Consider the following 19,861-nt stretch of genomic DNA (forward strand, 5'->3'; position numbering starts at 1 on the left):
TTTAAGCAATAGGTTACAAACCACAGTTGGTAGTTCTGCAGTTTCATATTTGAGTTCCTTCATATTTCTTGGGTGAATCACATCTGGTCCTGGGACTTATTACTGTTCAGTTTATCAGTTCATTCCAAAATCTGCTCTACCGATGCCTCAGTCTGGGACACTTCCTCAGATTTGTTGCCTAAAAAGAATGATTCGGGTGTGAGAATTCCCCTCACATCCTCTTCAGTGAAGACCGATGCAAAGAATTCATTTAGCTTCTCCACAATGGCCTTATCTTTCTTGAATGCTCCTTTAGCATCTCGATCATGAAGTGGCCCCACTGATTGTGGCTTCCTGCTTCCGATGTACTTAAAAAAAAAATTGCTGTTAGTTTGCTTTTTGCTAAGTTGTTCTTCAAATTCATTTTTGGCCTGCCTAATTAGACTTGCCAGAGTTTATGCTCCTTTCTATTTTCCTCAGTAGGATTTGACTTCCAGTTTTTAAAGGATGCCTTTTTGTCTCTAACCGCCTCTTTTACTCTGCTGTTTAATAATGGTGGCATTTTTGGTCCTCTTACTGTTTTTATTATTATTTGGCATATACGTATAGTTTGAGCCTCTGTTACGGTGTTTATAAATAGTTTCCCTGCAGCTTCCTTTCACTTTTGTGACTGTTCCTTTTAATTTCTGTTTAACAAGACTCTTCATTTTTGTGTATTTTTCTCTTTGAAGTTAAATGCTACTGTGGTGGATTTCTGTGGTATTTTCATCCCTACAAGGATGTTAAATTTAATTACATTATGGTCACTGTTACCGAGCGATTCAGCTATATTCACTTCTTGGACCAGATCCTGTGCTGCAGTTAGGACTAAATCAAGAACTGCCTCTCCTCTTGTGGGTTCCAGGACTCGCTGCTCCAAGAAGCAGTCATTAATGGTGTCCATAAATTTTATCTCTGCATCTCGTCATGAGGTGACATTTACCCAGTCACTATGGGCATAGTTAAATCCCCCATTATTATTGGGTTTTCTGGTTTTATAGTCTCTCTCTAATGTCAGAGACATTATACAGTCACTGTTACCATCTTGGTCAGGTGTTTGGGAGTATATTCCTGCTGTTTTATTATTATTCAAGCATGGAATGTCTATACATAGAGATTCTGTGGGAAAGTTTGATTCGTTTAAGATTTTTATTATAGTTGACTGTATATTTTTTCTTTCACATATAGTGCCAGTCTTCCCCCTACCAGCGTGACCTACTCAGTTATTTCTATATATTTTCTACCCTGATATCACCAATTCCCATTAATTGTCATTCCACCAAGTTTCTGTGATGACTATTATAATCAATAGCCTCATTCAATACTAGACACTCAATTTCACCCATCTTAGTATTTAGACTTTCTATTTGATATTGTTAAAAAAAAGATTTGTTTTATCCATTCCGCATCTTCACAAGACTTTCATTCTGGACTGATCAAATAAGAGGCATTCCTTTTTATTTAAATCTACTGTCCTCTCAAAATCTTCAAAACAAAAGAGAGTAATGGTTCCCTATAGTACAAAATAAGTTGGTGCTGTTTTAGTTCTCTCGTCGTCCCCAATCACAGAAGAGAACATTTGGGGAAATCTTTTTTATCAGATTCTGCTGAATAATAGGTAAGTGCAACAGAAGCTCTTTCTTTAATGTGACAGTTTTGTTCTGTTCCAGCAACACACAGCAATGGCATTTTTATCCAAGTGAATTGTATATCTTTACTGATATTTTTATTTTAAATCCATTTTAAAGGACCTATACAACATAATTACATTAGACCATTTTTCTTGTTACTCTTTAAATTTACAAAGCATACTTCCTTTAAGTGTTTATCTTAAAGATTGTAGAGCTTAATACTGCTTCCCAGTAATAAAATATTAATTACTAGTACTAATTGATACAGTGGGCTAGTTAGAGGTGCAGAAGCCACTCAATTTAAAAACAACTGTAACATCGTTTTCATTACTATGCCTTTTAAGTGAGTGGTATGATGGTTACAGATGGGCTGATGGGGGCGGGAAATGGATCTGTGATCTTAAAATGCCTTTGTGTTTCACTTTTATGCCATTTAAAAGCAGTTATGTCACAAACTTGATTATTTGAGGAGAATGTGAGAAATAAAGAATTAAAATATGGAAGAAAGGATAGAATAGAACCGAAAAACAAACAGTTCGCTACTAATCTGACCATCTTTTAATTTCAGCAACTGCTGAAATACAAATGTTTTAATCTATCACAGCTTCTATAATTAGGAATAGAAATGAAGCAATGTTGAGAAACAATGCTGAATTTGATGTATTCTAACCAATGGAGATCAATTAAGTAGTAAAGAAACTGCTTCCATGTAGTCCCAGTACAACAGATCCCATCAGATATTCGTGTGGAACTTCAGTAATCACCAGCATGCAGTTGCAGTTTCATTCCATTTCTCCAAGATACCAAGCAAACACCTGCAGCCTGAGAGATGATCAAAGCACATGCACTAACAGGAGCTATTGTTTAGTTTCAAAGAAAGATGAAATAAACTTATTTTTTTAATTGAAGGATATCTTTTCAAAATTACAGTTGTCAGCACTTTTGATGTAAAGGATGGCTTCTCTGCTGAAAGGGAAACTTGATGACTTGTTTGCAGTGACTTTTACTTACTTGAATAACTTCACTGATGCTGCCAGATACTCATCTTTCTTTTTCCAGTGTTTCAGTAATTAGTCATCTTTGTCCTTCTGTGTTAATTACGCTTTGAACAAATAAATCAGATACGTGAGATATACCAACCAAATACTTCCATGGACCTGGGTATAATGTAAGAAAGTTAATGCCTATGTAATTACTAGTTCTCTAGCTCTACTGTACTGAACAGTACACTGGTGTTACATCCTGCCTAGAGGAGTTACTTTGCTGACAGATTTTTGCATTTATTTAAAAAAGGAAATAGTTCTGGAATAGGTGGGAAATGTTTGGACATCTTAAACATTATTGGAAGACCATCATGTTGCTATGAGCTCTTATTAGTGGTGTTTGCAAACAGTCATCACTGGTGGATATTCTGTAGAGTATCTGTTTGGTTGTGATCATAAATACTTGAAAATAAAAATGGGATTTCTGGCTGTCTTGCCTGCTGGGAGAAGATTGTGTTACTTGCTGACTTTGAAAGACCTTCAGATGTCCTCAGTGAAAATCTTCAAGGCCAATGGTATATAAAGCTTTGTGGGGATGGGAAAAAACAGATGGAAATTTAAAAACAAACCAACCAACCTTGGTGAAATTCTGGCTCCATTGAAGTCGAGACTAAAAACTCCCATTTACTTAAATTGTGGTCAAGATTTCACACCCTGTTCTTAGCTGAAGCAACTTTGATAAAGGGATCTAGTTGAAACCCAGGAGGAACAGATTTAGCTTCACATGGGTTTTTTTTTAATTAACTCCAAAGCAAATATTCTTAGAATTTTGTGTCTGGAATGTTTTCTCTGCTCTAAGCTCTGCTAAGAAACCTACAGGCTTCACTTAACACAGTCTGAAAATAGCTGTCAAATGCTGTCAAATTTCACAGAAGTACTCATACGGTAAGTGGCATTTTTCCTGATGGACACAAGGCTGAAATTGTACAACAGTATATGTTGTAATATTATGCTGAGTTTAATTTTCAGATTTCTGGATTTCCTTTCATAGTATTGGTATGGAAAAACTGTATGTTTGTATCACTTGTGAACCTTAATAAAGACTTAGTTGTTGAACTACATGATGCTCTTATTTATTTGCTAGAAGATAATATTCCATTCCTTGTGTTTCTCTAATTAAACTGTGATATGAATTAAGGTGCAACTAATAACTGTTTGGGTGTACTTTTTATGTCTGATTGCGGTTTGCACTATACCATAGAGGAAAGACATGCTTCTCTGAAACACTTATATTCCACATAGCTCTCTTTGAAAAGAAACAGAAAGGGGCAGTTTTAAAATATTCGGAAACCTTCTTTAGGTTTGGCTTAATTGCTCAGTTTTGAGGTGTTTTTCAATACATTTTATTATAATATTTAAGTATATATTTGTTTTTTAAAACTCTTTACTTTTCGCTCATTGAAACTCACTCCTGAATATAGATTAAGGTATCATCTACAATTTGTGGGGGTAGTTCAGGGTGGTGATAAATAGACTCACTGAGTTGAACCGTAGTTGAATTATCTGGTACTTGTCTCTCGGCTTAAAACGACTTTACAGTTACATGACTGACTTAACTAGAGCCATGGTAAAGGTTTATTTTTCTGTTGACTTCAGGTACAGCTGCATTGGAAGAAGATGCTCAGATTCTTAAGGTCATTGAAGCATACTGCACAAGTGCCAAAACACGCCAAACACTAAATTCAAGTAAGTTAGAAAAGGCTAAAATAATTAACCAAAATGCTATTTAGATACATAACAAAAACAATGGTGGGTTCCAACACTACAAATAACGGGATGTGTCCTAAGAAAATCAGCCTTTGGAGTGGGTCTCGGTGTGGGGTGCTTGGGCACTCTACTTAGAGCATCAGAAGCCCTGCTTGAGGTCCAGTTTTGGTGAATATAATCCATATTACTAAATTTGCCATGGTATGAAACCTGTATCAAGCGTCAGCAAGGACTGGGAAGTGTCTGGATTTAATGACACTTGTAATACACTTTCTCAGAGAGAAAATGGTAAGTGCAGAGGTAAATGGAAGAGCAATATTCATTTTAGGTTTAGCTATATCTGCTTTATGCCTATGAGGGTTCTGTTCAACAAGATACATGGTTTGCTCAAGGGGTTCTGAGAAACCTTCGCTCCTATTGTGGAAGGGTAAATGGGGCATATAAAGTTTTCCTTGCCACTAGCTGTTAAATATTTATTATTACAAATTTTAATCCTCTCTTATAATAATTTCAGGGAGCAACTGTTAATTTTCTTAGATCTCTGTCTTGGGTAAGGTTGCCATTCTCAGTTTTTCAAATTTGCAATCAGCTGATTGGTACTTACAACGCACATCCTCGCTTAATCTAAAACAAGGCTGCAGTTGTGGAGGTCCTTTGTGTTGTAAGTAAAACACTCCACATAGCAGGGGAATCCACCAGCATGTGTTACATTTATGTAAGGGAGGAGAGCATGCTGTTCAGTTTGCTCCAATTTGCACAGTTTTGCCATTGAATATAAACCTTGTTTAGGAATTATACCTCTGGTATGCTGTAAAATGATCCTGAGATAGTTATTGTTTTTATTGTTGTCAGCAATTATTAGTGTGGACATTGTAAATAATTCATTGTCCATTTAAATTGTTTAATTTCCAAGTATTTGTCAGTGTTTATTACCAAAACAGTTTTTTGTGCATACTTCATTTCCAAGCAAAAACATTTTAGACTGGCAATTGGAAAGTCAAAAAATATGACTGGAAATTTAGTGCACAAATTCTTTAACATGTGTGCAGTTGCCTGCCTTCTCATCACCTTGAAAAATCCTACTTTGCATGCAAATATACTTAATATTAGAATTTGGCTCTTTGTATGAAGGAAGAATTTATTGCAAGGTTATTTTATGTATATTTTTTATTTTCATTTACTTTGTTTCAAGCTAAAATGTGTATGAAAAGGTCTTCAGGTCTGTCTTTGTGATCCATTTTATCAAGTTCTAAGTCTTCAAGGTGATAAAATTGAAGTAATTTGTTAGCTCATCCCTGTTTTGGACCGGTTTCAGTTTCCACAAATTTGATTTTAGCCCTATGATCATTCTGTTTTATTGTGGCTTACCTGGTAAAAATGAAAGAAACAAGTTTACTGTTTAAAATTCTAAAGACAAATTGTGGAACAAAATAAGGCTAAATTAAATTATTGCTATTTTAAATGTCACAACTATGCTCAGTTGGTGGTGATCATTTTTCAAAGATAATGTGACAAGAAATGGTTTGTGAAACATTTAATTTTTAATTATGCAGTTGTGTGTGTACACAGAAACATACCACTGATGCGAAGTATATTTTTGCTTTTTTCCCCCTATTTTTCCCTTTCTATGTATATTTAAGAAATATACATAGTGCAGTAGATATCATTACATACATCAAAAATCAACAGCTTTTATTTGCATTTAACCGCACTAAGAAACAACTGAAGTATCAGTTACATGCACGGCCTCTTCTGTTGTAAAGGCTGGGTATTGGCATTAAAATTTTAGGTTTTCTACCATTCCATGTCTAGCTTTCCATCAGAGGTGGAAAAACTCCATTTGGTGTTGGGATTGTTTCTGTAAGAGTAGCAGTGCATTTCAAAAAGTACCAGACACTTTATTAAAATTGTCATGTTCTTTTTGTACCCCTTTCTTACCTCTGTGTTCACATTCTGCCTGTCCCTCATGGTGCTGATTTGGCAATTCTGCTAGTAGCACCTTCTGTCTGGCATCCAGGAGGTGCTGCTTTTGGAAGTGCAAATTCAGCACAGCTAGGGCACCAGTGGATTGGAAGGCAGTGGCATGAGAGGTGGGACAGCAGCTTTTTGTTACTATTTGGGGGAAAAGAGGTTTGTTTGTTTTTTAAATCTGGAGAGATTATGGGGCAATAGAATGAAGAGAAGAGAATGAAGGTTGGGGCTTTCCCTTCTTATAAATCTCATCTTTTGCTGTGCATTCCTTGCTCTCAGAAAAATAGGTTAGTTCTCTAGATAACGGTTTAACATCATTAGTAACACAATGTGTGTAGTAGCTCACAATATGGCCACCTACCATTTGTTTCCAAATATCTCCAGGCATTTACCTTTCATAAGCAAAAACCCAGCTTCCAAATAGAAATAGAAGAGAGAAATCATTTTTACACCCCCTTGTTCACCGTAAACATTTTACAGTGATTATATCGAGAAGGTAAGTTTAGACACAGTCATGAAAATGACTACTGTGGATAGCTAATCTTGGCAGGGAGGTAACTGGAAATAGTACAGTAAGTCTCTAAAATATTTTAAAGTATTTTGGAGTTGATTTGAGATAACTACTGTGGCTTGCATTGATTAGCCCTATCAACTTTGCATTTTGTAAAAAGATTTCCAATTGATTTGTTATAGCTAAGTTGTAGCTGTGGGCTAATATAATGTTCCTCCCCTTTCAAATTTCTCTGTCAACTAGAGTTGACTGTCCTGTTCATAATAATAATCAAAACATCTCAGGGGTACTCAGGTTAGGACGTATATGTTCAATAAAACTGCTCAAAAATTAAAACAAATTAAAAAATTAGATTGTGACAGCTCAAAAGTTATTACATGCCAAGTGTAATTTTTACATCAAACCCAACCAAAAATAAGAATAATAAAGCTTTGCTGCCTTTTTAACAATATTTTCTCTTTTCCTTCTCTTCCCATCACCTTTTGCTTTCGTTTTCATGTGTTTTGGTTGTGGCTATTCCTTACGTTCCCCTCCTCATCCCACCTCTGCCTATCCACATCCACCATTTCATTTCACCTGTACATCCTTAGCATGGCAAGGCACTGACCTGATGCATAATCACGTCTTGGCTGATGATGACCAATCAAGTCTAGACTCCTTGGGTCGTCGCAGTAGCCTTTCTCGTTTGGAGCCTTCAGACCTCTCAGAAGACTCTGACTATGACAGTATATGGACAGCCCATAGTTACAGAATGGGGTCTACATCTCGTAAGAGCTGTTGCTCATATATCTCTCACCAGAACTAATGCACTTCTGAGCTTTTCTTAACAAATGCTTGTTGTATCACAGCCTGCTTTTCTTAGATGTTTTCTTGCTGTTCCTTGTCTCTTCAATGTGATATTTTAACAACTTTTGAGAGAGTTTCTGATATTTCAATTGTACCTCGTGGGAGGCTCTATTGCCAATTTAATACACATACAATTCAGTCATTCTAAATTGAGAGTGTATATCCTGTTAAGGATATTATACATTTAGGGTTTTTTAAAAGTGACAGCCATTGATTTGTAGCTATGAATAATCTGTTTTTTGACTTGGTCAGTGTAGCAACAATTCCTCCCACCCCCTGATACAGCACGTTTTTGTATTTTGTACTGAAACCATACTGGTTTGTGAGCTAAGTGCCAGCAATATGGAACTACTTTAGCCTTATAGTGGTCTAGTTTTCTATGTATTATAAACACAAGGTATAAAGCAGGGAGAACAAGAGAAAATAATTTTTAAAATATGCAGTACAAGAACTGTAAAATTATTCAGATACTCCTATATCTGGGCAATCTGTATGGCAGAGTGTTTGATTATCTATGAAAATGTTTATATTGCTGTCTTTTTTTTCATTGCTTAGACATGGGTGAAGAATCATACATTTTTCACAAGTTAAGCAGTTGTCTTAAAGACCTGGAAGTCTGTGTTGTTAAATGCAGTGTATAGTTTCACTCTACCAGTAGTCATACTGTCTGTATGTAATAGTGTGGAGGGTTCCAGGTTTTAGACGCTGACCTGCCTAGTAAAATGCACAACTATCAACAAATCATCGGTCCTTCCCTACGAAAACCACAAAGTCCAATCTGGAAAAAACCATTCAGAAAGGTTCCCGTTATGAAAGCTTGAGTATCCAGCATCTGAAACTGTCGCTATAATTGTGGTCAAAATTGGGTTGTAGGAACTCCTTAAAAGTAGAATGCCTGGCTTTGGTTTTCACAGTTTGGATATATCTGAGACATGTATTTATTGTGTTTTGTAATTGCTCTCATAAGCACATTGGTTTTCAGCAACCAGCTCTTCATTCAGAGTAACTTTAGCTTTGCACAGAACTGAATTTGACACATTATATATTCAGTTCCAAATGTGACACAATGTATATTCTGCACCTGGGACGTTGGTGGGGGAAAGTTGTGTTCTGTATTGTGGATAACATAATTGGAATTGAAATGAAAACCTTTCTGTATTCCAAATCCTTATTAACATTAGCATTAAGAAAACAGCCGCATCCTAAAAGAGCGATAACGTTTTTTTGCCTTCCTTAAAATTCCAGGGTGCTGTATTTTTTTTTTTCAAATATGTACAGTGCTCAGTGTTCTGATATCACTATATGAACAAATTAAGATAGGTGCAATTGTTGCTGCCTGGGAATTTGATCACACTGTTTACAAGCCCTGAGGCAATAGTAAACTCCTGCAGGTGATTTAAGCAGGAAACCAATGGTTACACATGAACGATCCCACAAGGATGTGAAAATGGACAAGTTGTGTTAGTGAAGTTTTGGATATGAACTGCTTCTATCAATTTTTAGTGTTGATAACCTACTTGTTACTCTAGATAATGAAAATTGAGATGCTTATCAGAAAAATTTCAGGGGTTTATTATTGTCCTAGTCATTTTATTGACCCTTTGTGGCAGCAAGGTACGTGGATGCACTGTGTCTAATATTAACTAGGAAAAATTGCTGAGGGAACAAATATATGGTGTATGTACTCCATGCTATATCAGACAATACCTCTGTAAACCACTTAGCTTTCATTTTTATTTTCAGTCACATAGAGGATTCACTTCCTATTTATAATGCTGAAAGCATGGGTCATTTTTTCCCCTAATTTTTTCTTTTAAAGCAGTAGTGTTCTGGTGGAATAATATTGATGTTTTTTCTGCATTGGTTAAATGCCTGTTCATTTACATAATACTACTATGTTACATATATTATGTACTGTAAATATTATGAGTTTTTGAAATAGTTGCTGCACTTAAACTTTCCTTTATCGCTCAAAATAATGCTTTTGTTACCCAGATCTGAAGATTTTATTGACTTTCTATGCACCAAAGCTTTGACAGTTTACCACCATTCATTATTGTAGCAATTAAATCGTTAACTGTCATCAGAATGATGTTATTTTATGATGATGGTCTTTAGTGCCAACATCACTGCAGAATTAAAAATCATATCTGTGTTTTCAATGTTACAGATCACTAGCTATTGTCAACTAATCAGAAATATTAATGCAAGAAACTTAAAAAATACCAGTGTGAAAATGGTGGTATTCAGTCCAAAGGTTCAGTGTTTCTATTTTTGTGGAACTTTAGTCATGCTAATAATAGTACCTTATGTTTATGCAATTCTGTAAAATATATGTGTACAGTTAGTATTATACTGAAAGAATGCAGAATCTGAATTAGAAGGTAGGTTTAAGCCATTGTCAGCTCCTTTCCATGTGGCTTAAATGGTGTTTCCATTAAATGAGTATTTAACATAAATTGACACCAAGCTATATTAATTGTGTTTTTTGCATAATCTTGCCAAAACACAGTAATGTGTATATAGTGACGTAAAACATTGACAGATCTATATATTGTGCATTTCATTTGTGAATGGGAAAAGCCATCTTTAGTAGGTGACTGACTTTTGAAAATACAAACTGGATGTATATCTAAATGTTGCATTGTATTGTACAGTATGCCTATTATTGTTTGTGGTTGCATATAGCAATTAAGTGTTTTGTTTTATAAAAAAAAAAAGGACATCTGTTATGTACAGTTGAAATAAATTTTGCATTTGCTAGCCTGTGACTAATATTTAATCATTATACAGGGGAAAGGACAGCATTACTTACAATTTCACATTTGTTTGGCTTTTCTGAAAGTAGCGTAATAAAATGAAAGCCATATGCTACAATAAGAGAACCAACCTGCTTTAGTGAAGGTGTTCATGTATGATTTGTGTGTAATGTAATCTAGACAGTCTAATGTAATCCATCATAGTACAAGTTATTCTGTGTCCTGCTGGTTTTTTTTTCTTATTTTAAAACTTTCCATCTCTAGAGATATTGTCATCTACAGAACATGTTTCCCATTTCCACTTATGGAAATAGTGTTTCTCCCCTTAATATGAGAAAACTTAAATTGATTTTTGTCAATTTATCCTTGGTAGCGGAACAGGCAAAGCAGTCGCTCAGGAGAAAATTGGATCAATTTATAAAAGATTGAATAAAATATGCAGAGGGCCTAGTACACAAGAACAAACAGTACAAATTAGTACATATATCTGTGGTCTTAAAGTTTTGCTACTAATGTAGCAATTCTTTTCTAGCCCCACGGCCATCTAACTGAACGGTGAGCATAATCTTTTCTGATGAACATCTGTATCAGTTAGGGAAATGTGGGCAATTCTGTATCTAAAGTAAGTATTCTTTGTATATCCTTTAAATTTTTTTCTTAGGGCTCTTCATACTGTCATTATTCCAAAAGTAGAAAGCCACTTATTTAGTATTACTCCATTCATATACGCCAGCTGTGCGTCCTGTTATTTTTTCCAAGGGTTTACTTGTGTCTATAAACTCTTTAAAATTGCTCCAAAAAATGACTGAATTTGACATATTGGCATACAAATAAAATGATGGATTTTTAGTTCCCAGCCCTACAAACTCACCCTGAGATCGGAAAGTCTTGCTAGGTTCTTTCCTACTGATGTATAACCACCAGCAACAAAGTTTCGTCAGATCAGCTTCTGTCTTTAGCTGATAACTGCACCTGTGCAGCCCCTTTGTACTTAAGCATATCTTTGCAACCTAGTGGTTTTCAATAGTATTTGATACGTTAGACTTAGGGCAAAATTTTGCTCTGCAGTTGGAACCTGGTTAACAATTCCGTTGATGCACAAGAAAGCACAGAATACCGCTCACTCTTCTTTAGATTTGTACGGGCTAACAGGAATAAAAAGTAGCAAAAACATATTCTGAGAACACACACGGCCTAGAGGTACCATGTTTAAGGTTCTTCACAGTAGAACACTCTGTAAAGTTTGTTCAATGGGCAACTGGGTACCTGATTTGGCAGCAGTATCCATCTGTGTTAATTATTAGAATGTGAATAATGCAATGAAAAGTTGAACATTTAAAGTATGCACAGGTCTAATTTGCACGTGAATATGCCACAAGTATACATCCAAATGGCCAGTTAGATACCTAACTAGTAGGGCTGTCAAGCGATTAAAAAAATGAATTGCGATTAATCATACTGTTAATAATAGAATACCATTTATTGAAATATTTGGATGTTTTCTACATTTTCAAATATATTGATTTTCAGTTACAACAAAATACCAAGTTACAGTGCTCACTTCATATTATTTTTTATTACAAATATTTGCACTGTGAAAAAGATAATAGAGAGTATTTCAGTTCACCTCATACAAGTACTGTAGTGCAATCTCTTTATTGTGAAAGTGCAACTTACAAATGTAGAATTTTTTTAACATAACTGCATTCAAAAATAAAACAATGTAAAACTGTAGACAGTGTTTCTCAAGCTTTTGATGCTGGCTACCCCAATTGGACTTAAAAAAAAATCATGACCCCACCCACTAGAAAAAAAAATCGTGATCCCCCTACATTCAGCCTCTTGGGGCACAGGCCTTCGGCCCCCCTCGGGCTGTGAGCCTTCGGCCCCACTGACTCTGAAATCCAATTAACACATTAAAAAAATTTACGCGTTAATCATGCTGTCACTTAATCCTTAATTGACAGGCCTAATGCAAGGTGAAAGGTCATGGGGACTTAATAGTTGGAAGTAACGAAGGAGTGTTTTGGTTGATGACTATGAGCTGCCAATGTGATGCAGCTGTGAAAAAGGCTAATTCAGTCCTAGCATGCATCAGGCAAAGTATTTCCAGTAGAGACAGGGAAGTGTTATTACCATTGTACAAGGCTCTGATGAAACCTCATCTGGAATACTGGGTGCAATTCTGGTCTCCCATGTTTAACAAAGACGATTTCAAACTGGAACAGGTTCAGAGAAGGGCTGCTAGGATGATCAAAGGAATGGAGAAATTACCTTACAAGAGGAGACTTAAGGACTTTGGCTGATTTAGCCTAACTAAACAAAGGCTGAGGGGTGATATGATTGTTCTGTATAAATATATCAGTGAGAGAGATGTGCTATTTAAGTTAAGAGCCAGTGGTTGTACAAGAACAAATGGATATAAACTGGCCATCAACAAGTTTATGCTTGAAGTTAGATGAAAGTTTCTGACCATCAGAGAAGAGAAGTTCTGGAACAGCCTTCCAAGGGGAACAGTGGAGGCAAAAAGAGTACTTTTTTCAAAACTGAGCTTGATAAGTAGGGCTATCAAGAGATTTAAAAAAAATTAGTCTTGATTAATCACAGTTTTGATTGCACCGGATAAAAAAATAGTTATATGTAGCTATTGCAGGGATAAGTTCCAATACTATCGAAGGGTTCAGAGTAGCAGCCGTGTTAGTCTGTATCCGCAAAAAGAAAAGGAGTACTTCTGGCACCTTAGAGACTAACCAATTTATTTGAGCATAAGCTTTCGTGAGCTACAGCTCACTTCATTGGAAAGCTTATGCTCAAATAAATGTAGAAATACTATAAATCCTATAGAAGTACTTCAGTATCACCTACATGCGAAACATGCTTTCGCCTCCAGATCTTGCGCTACAGATAACCCACCAACAGCAAATGAATCCCACCAGCCATAACAGTACGCTTACAGAGTGTGTTTGATCCAGGGGCTTGTATGATCCTGAAAGTACAACAGCTTAACCAATGCTATTGCAAAGTGGATAGCTATGAACTGCAGATCACTCGACATTGTAAACGACAGAAGGCTGAGAGATGTTATTCAAATTGCATCTTCCAGTCAGTCATACACCTTGCCCTCCGGAGAAGCCATTGCATCATGAATACATGACCCATATTACAACGAGAAGACCATAAAGTTGAAGCTTCTGAAAAATGCCCTAGTTGACTAGGTGACTGGTGATCACTGGACATCCTTGAGCAATCACAGCTATCTTGGAGTCACAGCACACTGGATGGACACTGCAGTCATTTGCTTTAACAGTAACGCATACTGAAGAGAGACATTATTCTGAAACATATGTAGAGCGTTTCTTGGATGTTGGGAAATAATGGAATATTCAAGAACAGGTAACAATCAGTACTAACAGTGTGATCAAAACTGTCATTAATTTTTTTAATTGCAATTAATTTGTTTTGAGTTTAATCGCTGAGTTAACTGCAATTAATCGACAGCCCTATTAACTAGCCATTAGTGTTTGTGCACACCTGATTTACACATATGCACTTGTGGAATTTGAACTCCAAACTTGACCTTGAAACTCAAGCCCGTCAATCCTATTAGTAGATATTTTTAAAATAATTTCTTACAATAGAAAATGATTTGCCGTTCTATTAAAAATCAGATTTTTGTAGAAAGAGATATAGAAAGCAAGAATGTCTGGCATTAATGTGAAAACTGTGCAGTTACAAAAGTTTTAGATCAGTGTAAAAGTCTGCCCCCTCACCACTTATTTTTGCCATTGAAAATATGAAAAGCTAAAGACAGAACGAAATCTGTACAAGTTGTTTAGTCCAGTCATCACTGATACTCCCAGTTACTGTAATTAACAGCTGTTAAACTGTAGTGTATATAGAGTATTTGTTTCTTAATAGTTTTTTAAAAAACAATTTTATTTAAACCAGTCCAAGGTCTGAATCTAGGAAAAGGCCTAATATGTGGTTATTACAAAAGTTTACCTTTTGTTTTCTCCCTTTCACTTTCCTTTTAAAATATAATTAGTTATGTTTGCATTTATCCAGATACCCTCATATAGTGTGCCTCATGTCAGATTTAAAACCAACCATCAGACATCTCTGAGGCAGCTCCTGTGCAGGCAATAGAGCTGCATCATATATCAATGTGTTCTTGCATGTGTCATTTTGTAGTCCACCCCAATCCCATTAAAAATAGGTGCAGTTGGACGCCAGGGAGAACTTTGGTGGATTCCAGTCTACATTCTGGCTTTCCTTTGGAGTTGTGCTAAGCAGGGTCATGAGTCTTGTCCGGTCTAAAAATGCTGGTTTTAAAGTGAGATCAACTGGCCGTTTTTGTCATGTGAATGTCTTAGTGGCTCTTAATATAAGTGGCCATAGGTTGTTGCTTGATGAATGTTCCAGATGTGTCTGAAACTGCCCTCCCATGTGAATAATCCATGCCTAGAAGATGTCAGTCAGTGTTGACTAAAAGCACTGTGATCACTGAGGGATCTGATATGTGCATTCTGCAAGTATATATATTTTCCTTTCCCGTGTTAACAGAGTGTGTATCTGAAATCTCTTAATACTGCATAGAGTACCAAGTATGAGCTGATGTACAAATGGATTTCTCTTACCCTGTGGATCCTACAAGTTAGCCTGTGCCTTGGAGGATATTGCTAGAAGGAAGCATCAGAGCTGCTTCATCCTCATCCCTGGGAAAACAGAAGTCTTGCTGCTGGGTAGAAACTTGTGTCTCTGCTTGTTGATAGAGGTTGTGTGTGTTTGGATGTAGTGAATTGAGTTCATAAACCTGGCATAACTTTCAGCTCTGCATTTTCTGTGTCAGGCAGTGTTGGGCTTTTTTCAGTTGTACAGTTTTGCATCGTGTATGCAAATTTTATTTTGTGACAATCCATCTCAATTTTATTTTGTGACAATCATCTCAGTAGTAAAACATGCCATCCTGACATGCACCTTAATTGTAATTCGTTCACAGGAAGGGTAGGGCAGCTTCACCATGTACAACTTGTTCAGAATGCAATAACATGTTTGCTCGGACGTTTTAAACAACATGATTATATTATACTCCTGAGAGAATTCTGCACCAACATATAAAAAATTCTGCACACAATATTTTAAAATTCTGCAAAATTCTACAAGTTTTATTTGTTAATAAATAATTGCAGAGGCTCCAGCATGGCAGTGGGAAGCACAGGCCACTAGCTGCATGAAGGTGGGAGATCATCCTGCAGCCTCCCCACCATCCACCCTGGGGACACCAACTCAGTGGTGAGGCTGCACCTAAACCTGACACAGCACAAGGCCTGGGCCTGCCGCAGAAATACCCTGGGGCCTTGGCGCAGAGGGCCAAGCACACCAGGTGTGGGCAGGCAGGCTCAATCAGGCAGGATCCAAGTGTGGAGGGGCTCAGTGTGGGGGGAATCCAGGTGTGGTGTGAGAGGATTCTGTGTGGGACAATCTGGGTGCAGGCAGCTCAGTGGGGGATCTAAGTGTAGGGGGATCTGGAGGCTCGTTGCAGGGAAGGTTCCAAGTGCAAGGGCAATGGGACTGTGCAGGGGCTTCCAGGTGAAAGTGTTTTGGCGCTCAGCGGAGGGGTCTGGGTGTGAAGGTCTCAGCAGGGGGGGTCTGGGTGCTGGGGGAGTGGAGCTTGGTGGGGTGGGAGTCTGGGCACAGCTAATTGGGGGTCAGTGGCGTGGGGGTCTGGATGTGGAGGCTCAGGGTGGTGCAGGGGGGTGGGGCAAGTCAGGGTGGGGGGTTGAGTGAAGGGAGCTCAGTGGGAGATGGTCTGGCTGCAGGCGGCTCCAGGTGCAGGGGTTGAGGTTCAATGGGGTAGGGTTCGGGTATGGAGGGCTAGGGGGTTCTGGGTATACAGGATTAGGCTTGGTGGGAGTGTCTGGGTATGGGACGTCCGCATGCATGGGGGTTGGGCGGATGGGGGAATCAGCTCCCCATACAGTGACCCCTTCCCCCACAGTTGAGGAGCATTGGGGGCAGGAAGCAGGGGAGGATGCTGAGCTTCCTGCAACTGGGGGAGGTTTCTTGGGGGTGGGTCTGACACAGCCCCAGTTACTCCTTGCAGGGGAAGAGAAAGTCCCATCCTCTCCTGCCTCCAGCCCAGCCGGGACTAGCAGCTGATCCCAGCCTAGGGTAGGAGCCACTGGCTGGGGTGTCCCTAACCCTGCAGTCATTTACCTCTCTGCCGGCGGTCTGAGTGCCTGAAATGATGTACCTGCACAGCTAGGGAGTGGTGTGTGACTACTCTTGCAGCTTCCCTTTGTTTCCCTGTCAGAAACTCATTTTTCTGCCGGGAAGCAAAGAAATCTGAGGGGGACATGAATTCTGTGCATGTGCCGTGGTGCAGAAATTCCCCCAGGAGTAATATTACAAGTTTCTTGCACTTTTGCAATGCTGCCAAATAATGTTTGGATTGATTTTTCTTTATTTAAATTGGTATTTTGGAGCTTTAAGAACCAAAATTGTGTAGACCTGGCTATGTTGTAGATCTTTGTCTGAATGTATACCTGACTATGAAACTACTGTCCTTTTAGGAATATCACTAATCTCATCTCAGGTCAGCAGGCCATTGTGGGAGGGGCCCAGTTATTACTATGTTTTAAAGAATGAAAATAACAGGTTACTGCTATTGTAGATTCTGTCCTTAAAGTTTAAAAGACTTGGGATGAGATTCTTTGTTGTGCCTCTAAGAGGTGCAGCACAGGGGGTAGTTTTAAGCCACATTTGCACCCTTTTGATCCTTTCTTCATTTCTCTGGGAGCTGGAGAGACCCTTGGTGTAATTTGAACAGGCCTTCTGAGTCTGCTATATAGGTGCAGCACCGCTGCAGTCTCTACAATACTGCATGCTTCAGCCCAGCCTCACCCAACACACCCCTTCTGTCCCCAGCCTCACTCCATAGGCATGCCCCCTATGCCGTAGCTTGCAAGGAGGTCATCTGAAAACAGTCTTGTGGCTGTCTTCTGCATAAAGGGACTGGAGAGGGCTGAGGATTTATTCACTCTTGGCCTTTGAGATTTTCAAAGCCCTTCAGGAGATTTAGCCACACACCTTCCATTAGCAAAGTTAGATTTTCTGGTTGAGATGAAAACTTATTTCAAATGCAAATTTACAAGTAAATATAGCAAAGTCAATATGGTTTCTCTTTTAAAATAACAAAGATGGTATAGAAAAGAATCATCAGAGCAATAAAACAGTTTAATAGAGATTTGCATTTTTCTGTTGTCCGTTATCGCATCAAATCTGTACTTTCTGCAAGTACTGTATAAGTTGCTCCACTAAGATGTTTTTACTACAGGCTGAAAAATGCTGTATGTTTCCTCGTACCTCTGTTAATATTCTATCAGCAGGTGTTTGTGAAGTGCAAATAGAATATGACAGGCTGAAATACAAAATTACTTTTTTTCATAGGAACAAGATAAACACATCTATCTGAGGACAGAGCAGTGAGAGTCGTATGGTGGCAACAATAAAAAAAACAATTACAACATTAGGAAGCTTGTCAATGCAATAAGAATGACAATGAAGCTCTCGATGTTCTGACTTCATCATTATTATACACTCTGGCCCACAAAAGACCAGTGACATAGTTTATCTTTCTCATAACTGGTATGCGCGCGTGCGTACAGTGTTTATTCATGTGAACATTTTCTTTTTTATAAAATGTGATTAAATTTTACTTCAGCTTTCTACACCCCAGTATCACAAGATATTTTCTGTGCGGTCTGTTTCAATTTTAATATACGTATACACATATATATGCAGATATGGTTATATATGATTAATATATCGTGTGTGTGTGTGTAGATTATACATAGATTAGATATGGTATTTGTGAAATAGCTTTACATTTGTAACATTTTCTGGGTTTAACTATCTTTCTCCCCGTGCCATCCCCACCCCTCCAAAGGCCCAATATCACTGTGTCCTTATTTCCAGCACAGAGACTTGGATGCAGCTCTATCTAGAGATAAATGCTTCATTTCTTCAATTAGGTAAAGGGAGTCACTGGAGAGAAATACAAGACATTCCTCTTTCCCAAGTAAAGACCACCCTCTGTCCCTGCTCCCTTGGGGTGCTCAAAACTGATTCTCGGACCCAAACTCCAATGTTGCTAGATCATTAGTCTAGCCCAGGGATCAGCAACCTTTGGCACGCAGCCTATCAGGGAAATCCACTGGCGGGCCGGGACAGTTTGTTTACCTGCAGTATCCGCAGGTTTGGCCGATTGCAGCTCCCACTGGCTGCGGTTTGCCATTCCAGGCCAATGGGGGCTGCGGGAAGCAGTGGCCAGCACATCCCTCGGCCCATGCCGCTTCCCGCGGCCAGTGGGAGCTGCGATCGGCAAAACCTGCGGACGCTGCAGGTAAACAAACCGGCCCGGCCCGCCAGCGGATTTCCCTGACAAGCCGCGTGCCAAAGGTTGCCAGTCCCTGTGCTAGCCTCTTAAAATAATTTTATCTCATTGCTCCACAATAACCTGACATGTCACAATTAGCCTGGCCTACCTCAAGCACTTCCCCAGCTTATTAGTCATTAATAAGCACAAGACAATAATTTTTGCATCAGTCAAAATTATGATGGACAGTGCCAATAGAGAAATTTCTTTCAACACATATGCAGAGCTCTGCTGTGCCTATGTTTCAAGTCACTCCTTCCTTGCAAAATTATGATTTTTCACATTATATAACAGCATGAGTTAATTTTAAAACAGTATTTGACCCTTTTTTATTATATAAGATTTATGGTTGTTTAGGACCAGATTCTGCTCTCAGATCCTTTTCTCATGATCGTTATTGTATAGCGATGTGAATCTACCGTTAGATCTTCAGGGCCTACCGAAGGACTGTTCCCACTGATTTAACTGATTGCCCTCATGTACTGAAAAGTAGTTTGAGCTTTTCTGTATCAGTAAGCAGGGGTTTATTTTTCTCCTGTTGGCTTATCTGTTCTCAGAACGTATGACTGCAGTGGTTTGATAGTTCATGTCTTTCATTGGGCTCACGTTCTTCAACATGATTTTCCCTGTGTTCAGAGATTATAGCATTTTGTTACCATCTGTGAAGCAAAGGCAATATTATAATGAAGCATCTGGTCATCAAGAATGAACAAATTTCCACGAACAGAAATGCTCCCCACAATACGCATTTATTGGGTGTAAATTGAAATCATGCTAAAATTAATACATTCCTGGTTAGAGGAAGACCATGATAATGAGTGGGTATTGTCTATAATTTCAAAGTTGACACAGCTCCAAAGCTTTATCAGCTTTATTTAACTAAATATGTAATCCTAAACAAATGCTTAGGAAGCATTTTATTTACAAACCTTTTTGAA

General features: G+C 38.1%; 1 protein-coding gene across 7 annotated transcripts in view; it reads left to right on the plus strand.

Annotated features, from left to right (window-relative positions):
- The window catches only part of ARHGEF7 (Rho guanine nucleotide exchange factor 7), a 195,196-nt gene that overhangs the window by 166,095 nt on the left and 9,240 nt on the right, over positions 1-19,861 (plus strand). For 5 of the 7 annotated variants that reach the window (XM_073349944.2, XM_073349954.2, XM_073349993.2 and 2 more), the window contains 2 exons: positions 4,289-4,378; positions 7,472-7,648. In XM_073349944.2, coding sequence (XP_073206045.1) covers positions 4,289-4,378; positions 7,472-7,648 — 267 coding nt within the window. The remainder of the gene's footprint in view (positions 1-4,288; positions 4,379-7,471; positions 7,649-19,861) is intronic. The other 2 variants (XM_073349964.2, XM_073349973.2) reach the window with 1 other exon arrangement.

This window comes from Lepidochelys kempii, chromosome 1 (assembly GCF_965140285.1).
Source record: "Lepidochelys kempii isolate rLepKem1 chromosome 1, rLepKem1.hap1, whole genome shotgun sequence".
NCBI lineage: Eukaryota > Metazoa > Chordata > Testudines > Cheloniidae > Lepidochelys > Lepidochelys kempii.